At 44.2% G+C, this 19,044-nt stretch overlaps 3 protein-coding genes across 7 annotated transcripts; 2 read left to right on the forward strand and 1 right to left on the reverse strand.

Annotated features, from left to right (window-relative positions):
• Positions 1 to 638: 638 nt before the first annotated feature.
• LOC128759237 (rho GTPase-activating protein 23-like) lies at positions 639 to 6,114 on the forward strand. Of its 3 annotated transcripts, XR_008414569.1 has the most exons (13): positions 639 to 807; positions 1,435 to 1,522; positions 1,598 to 1,900; positions 1,970 to 2,028; positions 2,317 to 2,390; positions 2,458 to 2,564; positions 2,708 to 2,860; positions 2,932 to 3,010; positions 3,080 to 3,153; positions 3,220 to 3,309; positions 3,371 to 3,496; positions 3,565 to 4,606; positions 4,688 to 6,114. XR_008414569.1 is itself a non-coding variant. In XM_053866038.1 (12 exons), the coding sequence occupies exons 2-12, from the start codon at positions 1,445 to 1,447 to the stop codon at positions 3,583 to 3,585; spliced, it is 1,164 nt and encodes a 387-aa protein (XP_053722013.1). In that variant the 5' UTR covers positions 639 to 807; positions 1,435 to 1,444; the 3' UTR covers positions 3,586 to 6,114. The 3 variants fall into 3 exon arrangements, 2 of the variants coding, with proteins under 2 accessions (XP_053722013.1, XP_053722014.1); XM_053866038.1 differs by having other exon boundaries at positions 3,565 to 6,114; XM_053866039.1 differs by having other exon boundaries at positions 1,602 to 1,900; positions 3,565 to 6,114.
• Positions 6,115 to 6,452: 338 nt separating this feature from the next.
• LOC128759547 (rho GTPase-activating protein 23-like) lies at positions 6,453 to 14,107 on the forward strand. Its single transcript, XM_053866595.1, has 17 exons — positions 6,453 to 6,615; positions 7,487 to 7,523; positions 8,011 to 8,083; positions 8,185 to 8,224; positions 8,935 to 9,036; positions 9,103 to 9,396; positions 9,467 to 9,528; positions 9,606 to 9,706; positions 9,782 to 9,888; positions 11,119 to 11,271; positions 11,822 to 11,900; positions 11,975 to 12,048; positions 12,108 to 12,197; positions 12,260 to 12,385; positions 12,455 to 12,499; positions 13,442 to 13,532; positions 13,738 to 14,107. The coding sequence occupies exons 1-17, from the start codon at positions 6,550 to 6,552 to the stop codon at positions 13,779 to 13,781; spliced, it is 1,584 nt and encodes a 527-aa protein (XP_053722570.1). The 5' UTR covers positions 6,453 to 6,549; the 3' UTR covers positions 13,782 to 14,107.
• On the reverse strand, positions 12,997 to 18,107 carry acbd4 (acyl-CoA binding domain containing 4). Of its 3 annotated transcripts, none has more exons than XM_053866598.1 (11): positions 17,993 to 18,022; positions 17,543 to 17,681; positions 17,359 to 17,479; positions 17,067 to 17,151; positions 16,641 to 16,761; positions 16,463 to 16,582; positions 16,291 to 16,388; positions 15,823 to 16,033; positions 15,549 to 15,760; positions 14,840 to 14,890; positions 12,997 to 14,763 (listed from the first exon to the last, which is right to left on the reverse strand). In XM_053866598.1, the coding sequence occupies exons 2-11, from the start codon at positions 17,631 to 17,633 to the stop codon at positions 14,635 to 14,637; spliced, it is 1,239 nt and encodes a 412-aa protein (XP_053722573.1). In that variant the 5' UTR covers positions 17,634 to 17,681; positions 17,993 to 18,022; the 3' UTR covers positions 12,997 to 14,634. The 3 variants fall into 3 exon arrangements, with proteins under 3 accessions (XP_053722573.1, XP_053722571.1, XP_053722572.1); XM_053866597.1 differs by lacking the exon at positions 17,993 to 18,022 and adding an exon at positions 18,036 to 18,107 and having other exon boundaries at positions 12,998 to 14,763; XM_053866596.1 differs by lacking the exon at positions 17,993 to 18,022 and having other exon boundaries at positions 17,543 to 17,982.
• Positions 18,108 to 19,044: the final 937 nt, after the last annotated feature.

Genomic DNA, 19,044 nt, shown 5'->3' on the forward strand with positions numbered 1-19,044 from the left:
AAAAGGTTAGAAATCTTCACAAAAAAAGTACTGTAATGATATTTCTGTTTGTTTGTTGTTTGTTATTGAAGTACCTTTTCAAGTTATCCATTCCATTAAGGCTTCAGCTATTTGCCTCGATGGTGCCTAACAACAGCCACAGTACATAGTGTGGCCCCTGAGGAAATGTGTGGCCCATCGCGGCCCACCTCTGTTCTTGGCTATTTGAATGCATTTTTACCCAGTAGGACTACAAGCTCACTGAAATGACTCGACGTGTCTCATTCAGCACCATGGACAGCCACTTTGAGTGGCTTGCTCCATGGGGGTTCCATCTAATTAGGTTCTCCACCAATCAGCTGACAGCGATTTTGAGGTTTTATTGTTATGTTCCTCTCCAAAAACTTCTCATGTTTTCAGGAGTTTTATTTTAAGGATAACAAAGCAACATCGACACATCATATATAAAATGTGGACGCTGGATTCCTTCTTGAAAAGGTGACTTGATCATCTGTCTCAGTTTCATCCTGTTGAATTACAGAAATGGGCTCTTTGGTTTGTCCGCGCTGTAAAGCCTTTAATTCCTTTGAAGGAGGCAGTGGCAGTATGATATTTAAACGTGTGAATCTTTGTGGCTCTAGTCGATATGCTCCCCTTGATGTTTCAAATGATTCGGCAAAACATCTCAATAAAGACACACCCTTTATTTCAGTAACTTCACCGATTCAATTGTTTACACAGTAGTCCTAGACATTATCCATGTTTTTCGACAGACAAAGTAGATGGCCGCAGTAACATTCATTTCGTTGAAATAGACAGCCACGTCGGGTAAGACTGACAGAGAAGGGGCAACACACACCGTATGAGATAAATGTTTTTCAGAAAAAAAATAAAATGATTCTAAAATCATTGAGATGTCATCTCACAAACAAAAAAATACTGTACTTTTTTTTTTTTTTTTTACTGCAATTGCATGTGCTGTCCTGTAGTACAATGACTTAATAAAATGCAGCAAACTATGTTCTCACTAAACTAAATATAAATACAAAAATATATACAATATGAAATATAAATAAACTTTCATGTTTGTAGTAACACAAATATCTATCTCTTTGAAAGGGGGCACCTACGCAAGTAAATGAGAGGAGGGAGAGTAAAACATGATTTGGGTTGAAACTTTTTTTGTTTTGTTTTGGATATAATGATAGTGATGGGTTGGTGAGGTGTCCTGATTTTCAGAGACCACCAGGTGGCACTGTCTGCTGTAAAATGTTCGCACTTCAATAACAAATTCAACGAAACCTCATGTAATTTCTACACCAATAGCGCCACCTAGGACACTGTTTCATCACCCTTTGAATAGTGTCTCATGATGCCTCATCCACCCAGAATTATGTTATAACAATAATAAGACTATTGAGTGCTGTGTTAATGTTACGATACAATTTGTTTTAGAAAAGCACAGATGAAGACCATGTCATTTGGTGGCATCAGTAAAGATGGATGGCTGAATTACAAGCAGATATTCACAGAAAAAGGAAAGGTAGAACACAAAATGTGGCGTAGTTGTATCCATCATGAGTTGAACCCGTTCCGTTTCTCTCTCTCACCATGGAAGAAAGTCTGCAGCGGCATTCGACCATGGAAGCAAGTGTTTTCCGTGCTCCGCTCCAACTCCCTCTTCCTGTTTAAGAACAAGAACAAGGCGGTGCTGCCTGCGACAGCCGCATATCAGGACGATTATCCTTCGATCAACATCGGCGGCTGCCTCATCGACATCGCATACAGCGAGACCAAACGCAAGCACACGCTGAGGCTGACCACGCATGACTTCTGCGAGTACCTGCTGCAGGCCCAGAACCGGGATGACATGTTGTCCTGGATCACAAACATCAGGGAGAACAGCAAGATCGACAATGGGGTCAGTTGAGGCAAAGGTGTGTCGAAGGGATGACATTGAACTCATAGAACATGTTGGTTTCGTTTCAAGGAGATTGGTTTCACAAGACAAAGCCTCATCAAGAAGAAACTGAGTGACAGGAAACGAAGGTTAGGACAATCTTCCCGCATGAGGCAGGAGGTTATCTTTATCATCTTGGACCAGCCCTTTGTAAAACATCCATGTTATGTAAGACACATATGACCTGCAAAAAGAAATATTGTCCACCTTAGGCATAAATCCCGATTGACTTTTATCCATTTTCTTGTGACCCTCTTGTGATGTTATATGATCTCAGTCAATATACATACAGTGAGCTGTATTGGCTTTGTGTATTGTATTGGCAGTCAGCACCAGTATGTTTTTCTGGTGGCGTGACGGCCTTCATGTCTCTGCAGTCCTGTGGGTAGAAGTCCGGCCTCTCCATCAAGAACCTTGCTGCAGGACAAAGCTGTGAACCGCCCACCCAGAGGTATATCATTGAATGTCACATTCAACGTCAGCGTTCTAACCTCACCTGTGTGTCTATCTGCACCCAGGAGGTCGCAAAGCAGTGTGGGGCATCATGAACAAGAGGAAGAAAGCAAAAGGTGTTGAAGTTTTAGGTGTGCGACTGGAGGACTGTCAGCCGGCTGTCAATCATAAAGTAAGACCCTGTTTGTGAATTTGGAAATTGAGTTGCCCACCTGTTGGCAGGTGGTAGTAGTCGGCAGCCATGGGACGGAACTGTGTTCGCTTTAACTGTGGATCAATGATAACTTAATAGAAGTCTCTCGTCTTTCTGCTCAGTTTGTGCCTCTCATTGTGGAGATGTGCTGCAGTGCGGTGGAGGCCAAAGGTCTGGAGTACATCGGAATCTACCGTATCCCTGGCAACAATGTCATGTTGTCAAAGCTACTGCAGCATCTGAGCAAGGGCCTGGACATCAGCACTGCTGAGGCGGTGGGCAACAGTTTACTGCTCCTTCAGTCCGAGTCACTTTAGTGCATCTTATATATGTCATGTGTTCACAGAGATGCCGGGACCTGAACGTGATCAGCAGCCTATTGAAGACCTTCTTCAGGAAGCTGCCGGAGCCTTTGCTGACTGATGGTGAGTAAACAGGAGCCTGGAGGGCGATTGAATGAAGAAGTGATGTATGGGTTACGCCGATGTCCACAGAGAAATATGGTGACTTTATTGAGGCCAGTCGAATAACGGACAGTGAAGACAAGCTGAAGACCATGAATAAGTTGGTAAGTGTGATCATCCTGGTTTTCACGCTCGTGTTGTTCACATGTTTTTCTTCCTTTTCTCTCCAGGTTCACGACCTGCCGGACCACCATTATCACACCCTGAAGTACCTGGTGGGCCACCTGAAGCGTGTGGCAGACAACTCTGAGAAGAACAAGGTACAAAGGTCATCGCTCTTGTTGCTTCAGAGTTGATCTGTTTCGCTCATGTTGTGACCAGATGAACTCCAGAAACCTGGCGCTGGTGTTCGGCCCAACTCTGGTGAGAGACTCACTGGACAACATGACGGAGATGATCACTCACATGACTAACCAGTACAAGATCGTGGAGACGATGATCCTGCATGTAAGAACAGGAGTTGTGAGAGATGCGGAGTGGAACTCAGGTGCTGATGCTGTTGTGTGTCCCCACAGTATAACCAGATCTTCAGTTAGGGGCAGTGCTGTGAAGAGGAGAAAACACATCTCTAACTTTGGTTTACGGTTAACATCACACTGCAGGTCACCCTTTTTACTTACCTGGACCCACGAGTCACCGGTCAGCTGAACACTTCAGTTCCAAACCACCAACAACTTAGCAAACGCTCATCATTTTCATTGTCACCATTAAATCGTATGTGCAGCATGGCAGAGTGCTCCTGCAGCAACTTTAGCAAAATTGACAAGACTGGGATGAAGACATACAGTATTTGTTTGTTTTATGAGCATTTCTTTACATACGTATAAATGTCAGGAAAAAGACAGTCCTGCAGAGAACAAATACAAATAATAATAATAATAATAAATAAATAAATATAAATAACTTGTGCACTAGTGACACTCAAGTGACTATACTTCTTTCTGTTTCTGTCCTCCAGTTTTATTGTAAATTTACTGCTTTAACTCCCACCACGCACATTTTGAGGATTAAGACTTCAAAAATAACTTGGTCATTATGATGAGGTTTCAGTTTGGTTCAGAGTCTTGGTTAAGTTTAGCCATTTGTTTTGGATGGTTAGGTCTCGGGTGAGAGGCTGGGCAAAGCATGAAAGCCAATGAAATGACAGTGCCATCAGGTGGCCTCTGAAAATCAGGACGCTGTGTCATGAGACCTCCACAATCCTTCAACACAGTGTCATGAAAGCTCATCTACCCATCACCAGTTCTCAACATCTTCAATCTGCTTTTGTTTTCCTCAGTTTTTATGTGTGTGTTTCTATCACTAGTCATAACTGTGTTTTTAGTATTAGTACTCCAGTACTGGAGTGTTAGATTATATATTATTACCATGGTATTATAGTAATATTTTTGCAGATAATTTAAATCAAGGTTGTTGTTTTTTTTATTTGAACTGTATTTTTATTATTTTTATATCTTTGTGAAGTGAAGTCTCAAATTCAGAGTGTCATGTAACAGCTCTGCTGTCAGTCTTGTTCTGCTCCCATTGATTTTGCCACAGGAACTTCAGTGCACTAAAGTAAGTAGATAACCAACAGAAGACGCCTAGAGGAAGTTGGGAGTCTCACCACGTCCTGTGGATCTGTATGTTCTTTCTCAGATCTTGAACAGCCCCTCATATGTCGGGAGATACGAGGCAATTCAAAGGACAGAATAAAGAACTGGAAGAAAAGAACGAAAATGCTGACAATCGTCAAAAAATGTGAAATGAGAGAGATGTGCGATAGAGACAGCAGGATTAGGTTGGATCATTGTAAAAGGTCAATACCGTCGCCACTCAGCAGGAGCTTTTATTTTGAAGGCCACTCACTGCAACATGTCATTCAATAAGCTGCACTACAAATCATCTCAGGAGTTTGTCAACCAAACAGCACTTGCTGTCCCACTTCCCCAAATGACCCCACCATGACCTCCTCTGACCTGATAATGCTACTGACTGGAGACATTTTGTATCTATTATTTGTGATACAAAATACATAAAACAAATATTAGCTTAATTTTTTTCAGGCACGCATACATTTAGATTTGCAATTCAAGATTTATCTTGGTAACAGGAAAAATACAGTCATACATTTTACCACAAAAATATTGTCAGTAGCTAATGTCAGTCCCAGTTTACTGTCAATTTTAAAGCATTTTGCGTTTTATTTATATTACAAATATGCCAATACCATTATCGATAGAGTAAACTCAAGATATTGAATTGAACATGCCGTTTTCACGTAATAACCATATTAGATTATATGTTCAAATGAAATCTGTCTTTGTTGAGATGAGTTTATGAAGTGCCTTGCGCAACTGTGCCACATGACAAGTGCTGATAAGATGTCTGAACGGAAAGCAGTAGTCATAGACTGCAGAGTCAGACCCAAGTAAAAATGCAATCCTGAGCTTCATGACTTTAGTGTTTGACATGTTGGTGTAGGCAGAACTTTAACGGAAATCAAGATCTTGAACTGCTGACTTAAAGGCCTCTTTTGCCAAGTGAACTGGAGGCAGCTCGGTAAACACATGTTTCTTTGTTTCTAGTAAACGACAATGAAATTAAAAGATCATGAAAATGATTTGCCCTTTAAACGTGAAGCAACAATTGTTAAAAAAGTGGGTAACACTACTGAATTGTCTCGCTCATGAGGGTGTCCATCTCCTATTAACACAGCTCATTGGACCTTTGTGCTGTCGACCAACCCAACTCAGGCTGGAATAAAGAGGTTTCACCGGAGGAGACTGTTGCAAAACAACACTGTTCACGGGCCTGTTTCCTCCCTGCGCACCCCGTCTCAGCCCCAAATGTGAGTCGCAGTAAGACAGAAGAGCAAGCATGAAAGCATATGATCTGAGAAACGCAGTAGGAGTACTAGTAGTAGTAGGAGTAGCATCGCTGGTAAACAAATCATCTCTTCTAGAAACAGGTTTTACAGGTAACACGAGTGATGGGTCGATGAGGTATCATGAAACAGTGTTGCAGGGTTGATGAAACATTGTCATTGTTTTCAGAGGCCACTAGATGGCGCTCTTGGTTTCGAAGAATAGCATTAGTTCAAGTCCAAATATTATACAGCAAACAGTGCCATCTGGTGGACACTGGACACTGCACTCTGGCAAAAATGAGACTCCATCATGACTAGTGTCACATAGGCCAGCGATGTCTAGTTAGACTTTATTACACTGAAATACCCACGATCATAAACAATATTGTCATCAAGAGCACAGCAACAAGATCTGCTCTGATGTCTTCACTGTGATGGTCTTTTATCCTCCTGTCCTGTGTGACATTAGGAAAGAGGCTGTTTGTTGGAAGGTCGTGACCTTTAATGCCTTTCATACCAATAAAGTGAAAGTGTGATATTTCTAAACGTGGAAGCTCGTCAGCAGTCACATATAAACGCTGGTATTGTGCTACTGAACGCATTTCAAGAGAAACAATTTCGGACCTCGCGGCAAGTTTCAACAGACCAAAGAATGATCATCGTGTTAGTGATGAGTGACACGAGTGATGGAAGAAGAAGTGTGTTACAGCTGTGTCGGGTGAGATTTTAAATGACTTCTGATGCATATATTACCATCTAGTTTGGGGGTTAAGATTTGCTTGGATAGTTTAATTTCACTGAGATTTTGTTTCATTCAATTGGCCTGATATGAAGGCAGAATATTCCTATCATCTTTGTATATTACGTCTGCTGGTTTAGCAAGTTCGTCTGACTAACAGACAAACTACAGAGGTCACGTAAACATCTCTTTTCATGACAAAGCGGTGGTCATTGCTGAGCTCATGAAAACCACGCTCTCTTTAGTTGTTGTGATAGAACTAAGGTAAAATATGGCTGAGCTCTGTCGTGAAATTATTTGCCTAGCTTGGCTTTTGTTAGCGCAGACTAGGCAATAGCAATTCCACTATTCACAGTACCTGTGTAAGAAGAGAACTGAAAATGGATGAAAGAAGTTGGCTGGGAACCCATCAGGGCCAGATCCAATTCTTTCAGTTCAAAAAAGTTCCCTTATCTGAGCTTATTGTTGTCTTGTTTTTTTTTTTGCTTCTGATATTTTGTTCTCTAAATCTGGAAGTCCGCGCTCCTATCAGTTTCAACATTAGATTGCTGGTTTGGTCAACTCATTTTAATTCTCTTACGGACTTTTTGGGGGTCAGTAAATGGTTGAAACACGAACGTCGTGATAGAGATCAAACGTTGACAAATATGGACACATCATTTTTTTGTACACAGCACACATTACAGGGGAATCTGCCCTTTGATCTTGAGAACTCTGGAATGTTCCATGCAAAAGATGACGACATCATCTGTGATGGTTTTGGCTCTTTTGTGCAACAGTTCTTCATTTGGAAGATGAAGTGCAAAAGAATGACATATTTTAATTTTGATCTTTATTGACACCACTACAGGACAAGGAGAACGGAAATGGCAGTAGCGATGGCGAAGGTGAGTCTTGTGGCCTGGATTAAACTCCTCGAACTTCATGCAACTGTGGACTTTTTCAAGGGGAGAATCCTGTTCTGTCCCGCCTTTTTAATGTCCATAAGTCTTTTCTGTAATTGGCAGCTAACAGTGATGGGCTGATGAGGCTTCATAAAACAGTGTTATGTTCAGAGCAATGTAGGTGTCGCTCTCAGTTTAAGAACTATATGTGATTTCATTTCATTCTAAGAGCTTGTCTGCTGTATACAAGGCCACGGTTTCATGAAACCTACAGGCCATTTATGAATATTGGACTGAGAGGCGAGTCCAGTAAACCATTGGTCTGAGTCATGGTTGGTGGAGATGTTTGTGCTTTTAAATGTACGCATGAGTTCTGCTGTTTTTTGTTTTTGTTTTGTTTTTTCCTACATAATTTCACCTTCCAGCTTCCTCCCCTTCATATATAATATATATTTCAAATGTGGATGAGAAAATACATTTGTGGTTCCAGCAAGCTCCTCCAGTGCTGAGCAGTCTTGTGATGAAGGTCCCTCTTCGCCCAGCCAGGAAAAAGTGGCTCTCTCGTAAGGCTGAATTTTACCTATTAATAGCCCTGGAAAATGGACAATTGCTTGCCGAAACATTTGACTTCTGAAAGTCAATAATGGTTTCTTTGATTTCACAGTGAGGTGATTAAAAAGGTCACCGACATTTTCAGTGACGGGGTGAGTTACAATCATTCAATCCCTATTACAGTATAATAGCAATACTGACATGGTATTTGATGACCACATAAAGGCCTGGTAATAGCCTGAGTTTTCAGAGGATTTTAAAGAGGGCTCAGACTGTACCAGCCTCAGCCTCGTGGAACACAAAATCTCTGGCACCTCTTTTGGTGAGCTGACAGGAAGCTACACTCTGAGTTACAATTTAACCCCAAAACACTGACTGAATATTGACTGTGACGCTACAAACACAGCTAGGTTCTACACAGTCAGTCACCTCCTTGACTGAGTTAAAGGTTATTCAAAAAAAATGTTGAGTTTCATTTGGGTTTCTATGAAGGTTAAGGTTAAATACCTGTAATTATTACCCATATTTTCACACTATTGAATGGACAGTGTAAAATTGCCTGACCTCTTAACTGTGAGTTCTAAGGTCAGAATTTTTTCTCTACCATTTGGTTGGAGGCAGTTGAAGGGACTGCATGCCCACATATCAGTGCTTATCTCCATTCTGAGCCTGGAGGTCACTTGTGAACATAAAAGGAACTTAAAGTATCAACAAGAACAGCTCAAGACGAATGTGGCTCAGAACTCATGTCCTCTCCGGAGCGTGTTGAGTCAATCACCCGATGTAGTGGGACAAGCTTCTGCTAGAAAAAAGTCAGATAACACACAAGTAAATGCGCTTGTTTTAAACGTGCGTTTTCAAGAGGTCCACTTCCAAGCCAGCAAGTATGACCACCAGCGACGCCAGCCGCGATGGAAGAGAAGGATGGCTGAAGTACAAGCAGATATTAACAGAGAAAGGAAAGGTACGCATCTTGAAGAGAGAAATCCTGTTCTTGGATTCACTCCATCGATCTACCTCTCCACTGTAGAAAATGTGCTGCAGCATGCGACCATGGAAGCGAGTCTTCACTGTGCTTCGCTCCCAGTCACTCTTCTTCTACAAGAACAAGTGCAAGGTGGACGGAGGTTCAGAGCCAGATGTTCTCTCTCCGATCAACATCGGCGACTGCCTCGTTGATGTGGCCTACGGCGAGAGCCGTCACCAGCACACGCTGAGGCTGGTCACCCAGAATTTCTGCGAGTACCTTCTGGAAGCTGAGAGCTGTGGCGACATGCTGGCCTGGATCAAGGTCATCAGGGAGAGAAGCGTCAACGGTAAAGAGGTGAGAGCAGGAAGGTTCTCACCCACCCCGAAATAATGCAAAACAAAATTAAATGAATCTTTTATTTTAGGAGATTAGTTCTTCAGGACGAGCGCTTATCAACAAGAAGATGAACGACTACAGGAAACAAAGGTGCATAACCGCCTACGGATAGATGGATGAATGGATGTATATATGAATGGATGGAACCCTCTGTGCGTCACCCGCAGGCTCATTTATGGAACACCGAAGAGCTCGCCCAAACTTCACTGCATGTCTTTCCTGCTGGCCAAAGCTGGACACACCTCAGTGAAACGCTCGTCCCGACAGGGTGAGTCACACAAGTGGACACAGTGTTATTGTTGCTATTAAAATGGTCTCTGTGTGTGTGTGTGTGTGTATGCAGATGACGCCAAGAGTCCGAGCAGCGCAAACATGACGACAAAGAGAAAGAAGACTCCTCAAGTTATGGGTGTGCGACTGGAGGACTGCCTGCCTGCGCTCAACCATAAGGTGTTTTAAAATGTTTTTAACTGGAATCCCAAACTGTCCTGCTTCTTCTTTTTCATATCAAGCGTCGGCCACAGCAAGTCATTTTCCTCCATCTTAGCCGATCTTGCCCATCCTCTGTCGTCACCCCTGTCCTACTTTATCACGTCCATGAACCTAAATGGTTGTCTTCCTCTCCTGCTTTTCCCTGGTACTTCCATCTATAACATTCTTTTTCCAACGTGTCCCTTGTCTCTCCTCCCCACGTGCCCAAGCCACCTGACTCTGGCCCTAACTGTGTCACTAAACCATTCCACATGAGCTGTGCCTCTGATACACTGGTTTCCAAACCTAAGCATCTTCAACTCTGACTCATCTCACTCTGCTTCCTGTCACCTGTCATCCTTCTCTCCATAACTGTCTCTAAGTTATGGAGAGAAGGATGCTCCTGAAACTAAGGAGCATCCTGGACATCAGCTCCTGGTCCAACACAGAAGCACAATGACTAAGAAACTGAGACAACCCATCTCATAGACAGAGCCTCACAGGAGTTCCTTTCTTCCTGTGGCCATATAACTGTGCCATTCATCCCTGTAAATTTTACTGTGAAAGATTTTTGGGCATGTTTTTTTCATCTCAGTCTGCTTTTAATCTGTTTTTATTTTCTGCACATTGTACACAGCCTGCTTCCATTTCCGTCTTTATGTACACTATGTGCGTAGCCTTCTTTTCCTCTTTGCTACACTGTCTGTTAAAAAGAGTATTTTGTCGTTTACAGAGCATGTTAAATTACGTACAAAATTTCTCAAGATTAATAGCGTTTTTCTGATTCAGATTCTGATGTCTACACTTCCAAGACTTCCAAGTACCCCTGTCTGCATCTCCCTGCTGATTCTCATTTTGTTTCCTGATCCATTCCTGGACCTTGTATCACCACCACCACCATCTCTCCTCCTCCTCCTTTCTCTTCCATGCACGATTCACGTCAGATTCCATCAGTATCTCACTGCCTCTGACTCCGAACAACATTCTTCCTGTCTCAGCTCCCGCCATTAAATCCTGGGCTCTGCCTTCACTGTCTTGCTCTTCCTGGCCTCTAGTCTCTAGCCTCATTCTACAGGTCACAGGCCTATGCTGCCTGGCCACACTTTCTCCTGGCCCCTCCTAGCAGTACTAACCAGGGGTAACTCTCTTTGAAGAGCGGACAGACGGCAGAGTCTCACAGCCATTTCATACCACACGTGTTCTTCTCAGTTTGTCCCTCTGGTGGTGGAGATGTGCTGCGGTGTGATAGAAGCCACTGGTTTGGAGTGCACAGGGATCTACCGCATACCTGGCAACAGTGCCATGATAGCCAACCTACTGGAGCACCTCAACATGGGGCTGGACATCAACACAGCTGAGGAGGTAAGAGGAGAGAACCACAGATGACACTACGTTATAGGCCATTTCTCCGATGACAGATCTGCCAAATTGTACCCATCGGTTCGTTCTCTATGTCCCAGGTGCAAAGGCTCTGCTTCGCTGGGTCACATGTTCTGGTCCACATTTAGTCAGTTTCTGGTCGTCTCCCTGCTGCTGTCTGCTGTAAAATGTTTGATCTTGAACAACTTTTTCATTTCCAAACCAAGAGCGCCACCTAGTGGCCTCTAAAAATTAGCACACTGTTTCATCAACCCTGCAATTCTGTTTCATGATACCTCATCTCCCCACCACTGGAAGGCATTATATCTTAAATGATGGATGGATGCAGCTGTTGCTGGAAGTCAGTCGTGTCTTACAAGAGTGCAACGGTTGAGGCGAGAACGGTAGCACAGTGGATAGCACTGTAACCCTATGGGTTTCATTGTGATCCTTCCGACTGGTGCATGTGTGAGTACTTGTCTGTCTGCGATGGAACACTCAGAGAAGATGCGTCAGTAGAACAAGAACAGACTCCTTGCGTCTGTCTCCACAGAGATGGCGCGACCAGAACGTGGTCAGCAGCTTGCTCAAGGCTTTCTTCAGGAACCTGCCCGAGCCTCTGCTGACTGATGGTGAGTTCAATTCAGGTAGTTTTCAGTGGATGACTGGATGGACTGAACTTCTTCTTGTGTGTGTGTGTCTGCAGATAGGTACATGGACTTCATCAACACCAATCATGTCAGGAACACTGATGCCCGGCTGAAGGCCTTGAAGAAGCTGGTACGTTTGATCTCAGGAGAGCTGGTTTTCTTCGACCTCTCAAAAATGTTGATGTCTAGATCCGGGACCTTCCGGACCACCACTATCACACCCTGAAGTTCCTGCTGGACCACCTGAAGCGTGTGGCGGAGAACTCTGAGAATAACAAGGTGCAAACATCATCACCATGGTGGTTCAGCAACAAGCTGACCTGATCTCTTGTTGTTTCCAGATGGACTCTAGGAACCTGGCGCTGGTGTTCGGCCCGACTCTTGTGAGATCGTCGGTGAACAACATGGCTGACATGGTCACTCAAATGCCTGACCAGTACATGATAGTGGAGACCATGATCCTGCACGTGAGAACGAACAACAGCTTCTTTATACGCAGGAAGTTATACAGAAGTGAATGTCGTTTGTCTCCACAGTACGACTGGATGTTCAGTGACGCAGCGCTGGAAGACGAAGTGGAGGTACGAGTCTCAATCTGGGTTCTCCCCTGGATATATTTGGGGTCTGCCATCAGGGGTCATGAGAACGGCACAGTGTGTCCACGTCCTTAACACTACTTAAAGGGTGGAGTCTTCTTGGACTCAGGACAAGGTAGTGATGGCATTGTGAGTCAAATTTGGCTACTTATGGACAAAAGCCATGAAAAACACAGGTGTGGCAGGAAAATCCCAGCACAGGGGACTCGTACCGTGCTAAAGTGCTGAGCAAGAACCCTGGCAGTTGTCACTGAACCCTCAGAAACACAGGATCAAGTTGAAAACCCTGCTCAAGATCGGTCAGACAGAGACATGATCGACCCAATCCACGTCCTAAAACAGCAGCATTTAACCCAACAATATGTCAGGTAACATAACATTTAGTAGACCAGGTGGAATCAAAATTATGAGGAAACCCAGCACCGACTCATTTTCACCCATTGTCTCATCTATTCATCCTATATTCCTGCCCTACATTTACTTGGTCAATATAATTCAATACTTTTATTAGCATTTGAAAAACTGTTGATAGCAGTGAGGTAAATTGGACAGTAGGTGGCAGCAGTGCTACAGAACTCACTTGCACTGCACAAGTGAGCAAGAGCATCTCAATCATACATCCAGTCACGATGGTGAAACACCAAAATGTAACGCATTTGTTTTGGAAAGTTTGGTTGAAATCCATTCACCCATTTTGAGCTTATTGCAAACAAAAACAAAACCTCCTTTGTGGAGAGGGTTGAGTCCTTAAAGCCACATTGGACCCAGCTCCATGTCTCCAGCCATGTTTGCCGGGGAGTGGTCCTGGGGCCGTCGTGTGCTGTGGAACCACTCAGCCTGAAGTCCATCCCTCTCAATGAGTGTCAAGTTTAAGCCAAAATGAGTGGCTTTTAAGATACTTTATGATTGTCCCATGTGTGTTTGAAGGCCCTGGAGGAAAGTCTTAACTTGCCTGTCGTCCCCAACATCATCTACCTGCTGTCCAACATCGGCAAGCCGGGAATACAAGACGCTTCAGGTAAGGATGGACCAACTTCCCACTGCACTTACACATATGTTGAAAAATATGCAATGTTACTGCAAGACAGTGCAGCTGTAAGTTGTAAATGTAGCTATAAAAAATGAGTCCTCATGGTGAAGAAAGGGAAGACTATAATGACATCTGAGGGCCCTGAGTCTCAGGAGGTTATAAATATGTGAATACGCTGGTTCTGTTCCAACAGATTCCCTCAGTAACTCACTGAGGAGCGGAACCTTGCGTCACTGAGGGGCCTCAGAACGTCCTCCTCATGTGGTTCATCATATCCAGCAACAGGAGGCTGTGACTGCAAGTTTGAAATAAGTTCCAATTACTAAAAGAAAAAAAGTGTTGGCCGTGGTAGGATGTAAGAGTTGTTCAGCTCATATCTGCCTGATGTGTGAAGACAGAAGTGGACTCCAGAATCAGGTGGGCCCTGTCCCACACAGACCCGCCTGCATTTCTATTGGCTTGTTTGGCAGAACCACATTTTTATTTCATGGCATTTTACTCTGCTCCTGTCTCTTGTTTCTTTACTTATTAATTCAACTCTAAATTAAAGTCTCCCACTGGGACTGTGACTGTGACTCTCCTTCTTTAACAGTGTCCAGAGCGACGTGTGAGCATGTGGGGTCATGTGGCGATCTAAAATAAAACAATCCTCCATGACATTTTTTTGTTTTTTACATTTGTGATCTTCTGTTTCCACACCAGCTCGCTCTCCTTCTGTCTCAGTGCTCATGAGCATGGACTTTGCACAAATGCAACCGGATCAATTTTGTAAGCTGGCAAGAGTCATGGATTTGGCAATTGTTTGTGTCCCCCTTATGTGTGTTCACACGTCACCCCAAAGTTGATTCAGACCCTGGCTTTCTGTCACACACAGTAGCGGACACGTTTTGACCCTGACATGATTTATTCATCTCCGAACATGTAGAGTGTTCGTCTGTAATGTCTGTATTTATGTAATTATTAGCATTCATTTCTGCCTACTGAGCACGTAGGCTCATTTCGGTCCAACAGAACCAAATCCATAATCTTCTCCCACCACTGAGGGAGAGGACCTGTCGTGAGGAAAAGTCCGGAGGTCCTGATCCGCACCTCAGGGTGCTAGTCGCTTTTTCTCATGGGCTTTTTTCAGCAGGTAGACCACGCCTTGCGCCACGAACGGCCAGAGCAGGAAGAGAACCATTGTCTGGCCCGACACGTCGAAGGGCCACCAGCTGTCCTCCTGAGGGGAGAAGCAGTGGAAAGTCGATAAATAAAAACATGGCTTATAACTCATATCAGAGAACATGAGCACTGACCTGCTGTTTTGCTGCACAGCGAAGACACTGAGTCCACTCAGACCCCTGGACCTGTGGCAGAGTTAACTGACTGTTAAGGTTCATTCACTCACAAGAACTGACAAGTAGTGACGGGTCCTGCAACACAGATGCGCCGCCGCGCGCGCTGAGCTCACAGCGCAATCCCCGCGTCGGTGCGCGTACCGCTTTAAGACAATCACGTGACTGTCTCGACTCTGTAAAAATGCTCCGAAATGTGTTTATAAGGAAGTACATCTGTCAACCGGAAGCAACTGCTGAATCAATCTAACCTCACGGTTCCTTGTGAATGTCTTTGTGGATCTAGAGTGCAGCTCCAAGGGAAATACCAGTTGTCTGCCGCGTGGCACCATTTTGATCTCCTATCGGAGAATAATGTATTTATTTCAATCTTTACTCAGTTTGTCTCAGATTTTCAACTTGTCTTGTTCCACTCTAACTCAAATACATTTTAAGGTAGAATTGAATTTAGAAAACTTAAAAAACATTGGAATTGAAGAGAAAACGTCCGACATTATGATACATTTTCACTTTATTTAAAGATGTGGAATAATAATGAATGTGAAGACTTAAATGATATCATTATATACAATAGGTCATCAAATCAGTGTCAGTACAGTCGGTCAAGTAGGTTGCCTGCAGGGATTTTTAATGTCCAGCAGGTGTCAGTATTCAGTTGAGAAACACTCACATGTGTGGCAGCAAGCCTCTCCACCACCTCCAGCCGGTCCATCACACTTCTCATGTCCTCCCTCAGTCTCCGCAGAGCCAGAATGATCTGCTGTTGAAGCTGACCATCCTGCAGGCGCTCAGCGCCTCCCTCAGAACCGTCGCCTCCACCTTGCCCAGCGGCGCCAGCATCTCCCGCAACCCCCTGCCGGGGTCGGCCCTGAGGTACGCCTCCTGCACACAGAGAGACTTCGTCTCCAGGAGGACGGACTCGATGGAGCTGACGTTGCACTTACGATCTCTCCAGTTAGGGTGGGAACTCTGACGCGGAGCGCCTCGTTGGGTCCGGTGAGGTCCATGACCTTTCCCGTCCTCGCCGCCTTCTCCGCCCTGCCCCGCCCCCACCTGCCGGAGCATCAGCCTGCCTTCCAGGTGGTGGTCTTCTAACAGGGGTGACTCGAGGGAACTGTGGCCATTTTGAAGGCCATTGGACTTGAATACTGGCATCTGGAGAGGAACGACAGTTTGTCCTTCATTGTTCTCTTCCCGAAACAACGGCATGGGAACACAACACAGGAGCAGAAGAAAGCAGTGTCCACAACCTTGTACACAAAGTGGTTGTCATGAGCTGGAGTCAGACCTTCTTGATCTGAAGCTGCAGCTGTAACCACTTACCTGCTTTATCAGTTTGTCAGAGCTAAATATTCTTCAGAATAAAAATCTGAAATATAAATTACTACTGTTGTTTGTTTGACAAGTCGCACCTTGACGCTGACAAGTTCCTCCACAGAATCCACTGAGTCACAGAAGACTTCACTCTCAGAGTCGCTGGTCACAAACAAACCGTCACAGACTCCAGAGTCTGCAGACACACAACAGGACATTGGCTTCTGTTGCCGTCAGCTCCCTTTTTAAACCGCAGCACTAGACACTCACCATCAGGGAGGCTGCTGGACGTCTGACTCACAACCTCCCTGAGATCCGGTTTCACTTGGTCCGCCTCCTCATTGGTCATCAGCACATGCCCATCGCTCACCTCATCACTCTCCTGAAGTTCTATAGAGAAACAACTGTGTCGTTGACCAGCAAAAACAACGACACACAAAAAACACACCTTCCCTGAGTGAGATTAGAGACTCAGGAGGACGAGGCATGTCGTCTATCACCAAGTACAGCGGCTCAAAGTGGTGCAACAGTAGCGCCGTCTTCTCATTCATGGGCACGTTGTTGATGACCTGAGGAACAAGTAAAATGCGCTGATACATTTGGAGCACAAAGCAAATGTATTGTAAATATTGTACATCTTTCTTCGCCTTTCACCTCTAACTCTTTCACCCTGAGAGTCATGAAACTGAGCAAGCTGCTGCATTCAGATGCTGTCCAAGAAATTTCAATTTGACCTCAACGCACATGTTCAATTCATGAGGTGCAGCAGTAGCGATGTCAACTGCATCAAAACAAGACCCCCAAGGCCACCCCACATTCTAATGTGTCTTTTGGGGAGGTCTAAACTGACATGGTTACGTGAGTAAATAACCACCTCTTGAGCGACTTTCTTCATCTCATTCACATATGCTTCCATGGCACTCTCCTGGCTCATCTCTCCCAGGTGGCTCCAAGCATCCCTAAATACACACACGGCAGATGAATGCAACAACATTCACACACATCACATATGATCCACAGATTGCATTATAGGGACTTGTTAGCAGCAGCTTCATGACCATCGCTGTTGTGGCCCAGAAATCCATGTAAATAACAAGATGCACTGTCACATGAAAGGCACTTCAGGACTCCCTTCTCTGACACAACATGTAGAAGAATTTACAAACCATTTGTAGCGGCCCACTGGGTCCCAGAAAGCAGGTCGAGGCAGTGTACAGGGTCCACACACCGCTTGTTTATAGAGACTGTAGAAGCGCAGCATGACTTCGTAGGACGGCCGATAGGAGCCTGTAACAAGCGGACGGGTCAACTCTGGAACGCCATCTTAAGGTTTCACCAGTGCGTTGGTACCATTCTTGGGGAGGTTCTGGATGACGTCCACAGCAGCCTGGAAGCGTCTCTGGTGATCGATGGCAGGCTCAGTCATGGCTGGGACTGGCATGACCTTCACCTATGAGAGGCTTACCAGGGGGTCCCGACACACCTGGAGCTGCAAGAGAGTCGACACGCATGCGCACTAGGCTCAAACTGGCCACAAATTAAAGGTCACTAGTTTCAGTGGACTCTGGTCGTATTTGGTGGAGGCTCGTGCAGCTTTCGATCGCAACGAAAAGTCTTATCAACGCTCACAAATGCATTGTAATTCATAGCTGTCGCATTTAAACGCGACATGAAGTGACAGGAGCAGCTAGCGTCGTGAGCTAAACCCAGACGAGCCAGTCAGTTGAATACAACACAGCTCGGCGACACTCAGAAGTCCGTGTCACTCTCGGTACCGCGTTACATGTGTGAATGACATACTTTTACATCTGTATCTGTGTTGCTGAGATCTTTGTGGGCCTACCTGAGCCGGACGGCACCGTGTGCTCTCGCTCCTGTTTATACTGAGACGACTTCCGCGTCGCGTCACGTGACTTGGTGAACCGGTTGACCACGCCACTTAGAACTTTTTATTCATTTAATAATTCTTATTGTCATTTATAGAGGCTCCACATTTATTTTAGACTGTCGAATATTGTGGAGGGCAATGCCAAGTTAAAACATTGCTGTTATATTGTCATTATCATGTATCATGTAGTTACGTAATAATAACTACTACTTACTTAAGACTACCACTACTACTACGAGTGAAGTGGTGTCTCCTGCCCGTTTTTAATTGAATTAAATTTTGTAAAATCAACAGCAATAATAATTATAGCAATACTAATGACCATTATATTATGATAATAATAATATAAGACAAAATATATACTTTAAAATGTAATTCTACACATGTGCAAATATGCAAAACATTCTTGTATCATTTAAGACTGACACATTATGATAACCGGTCTGCATGAGTAGGTCAATCAGGCTACGGGATGTTGAGTCATATTATGAGTCCAAGATTTATTGCTATTTATCTATTTATTTATTTATTTTGTGCTCACTGTAGGCAGTGGTTTACTCAAGAAACACATACACAGTTTATATGTACATTGAGAAGCTATAAACTCAGATGTCTTCCAGTAGAAATCAGGAGGAAAATATTTGTATTTATTTCCAATATATATGTTAAGGATTTTCTGTTGCTGCTTTTGATCAATATGAACTATGGATGCCTTTGAAAACAGACAAAATAGTTTCACAAAAGAAATGGCATAAGCTTAAAGCTGACTGGCTCAACATTAAAAACTGACTGTGCATTCTAGTCATGTTTTCCCTCCTTGCACTAGGTACCATGAAACAGATTTTCTGGAGATAATAACACCGTTGTGACAATGCTGGCAACATCCAATGGTCCATTTTTCGTTACCTCATCTAAGGTTGAGTCGTGGGGGCAGCAGTGACAGCTGAGATACCAAGACTTCCTT

Source organism: Synchiropus splendidus, chromosome 5 (genome assembly GCF_027744825.2).
Source record: "Synchiropus splendidus isolate RoL2022-P1 chromosome 5, RoL_Sspl_1.0, whole genome shotgun sequence".
Lineage (NCBI taxonomy): Eukaryota > Metazoa > Chordata > Actinopteri > Syngnathiformes > Callionymidae > Synchiropus > Synchiropus splendidus.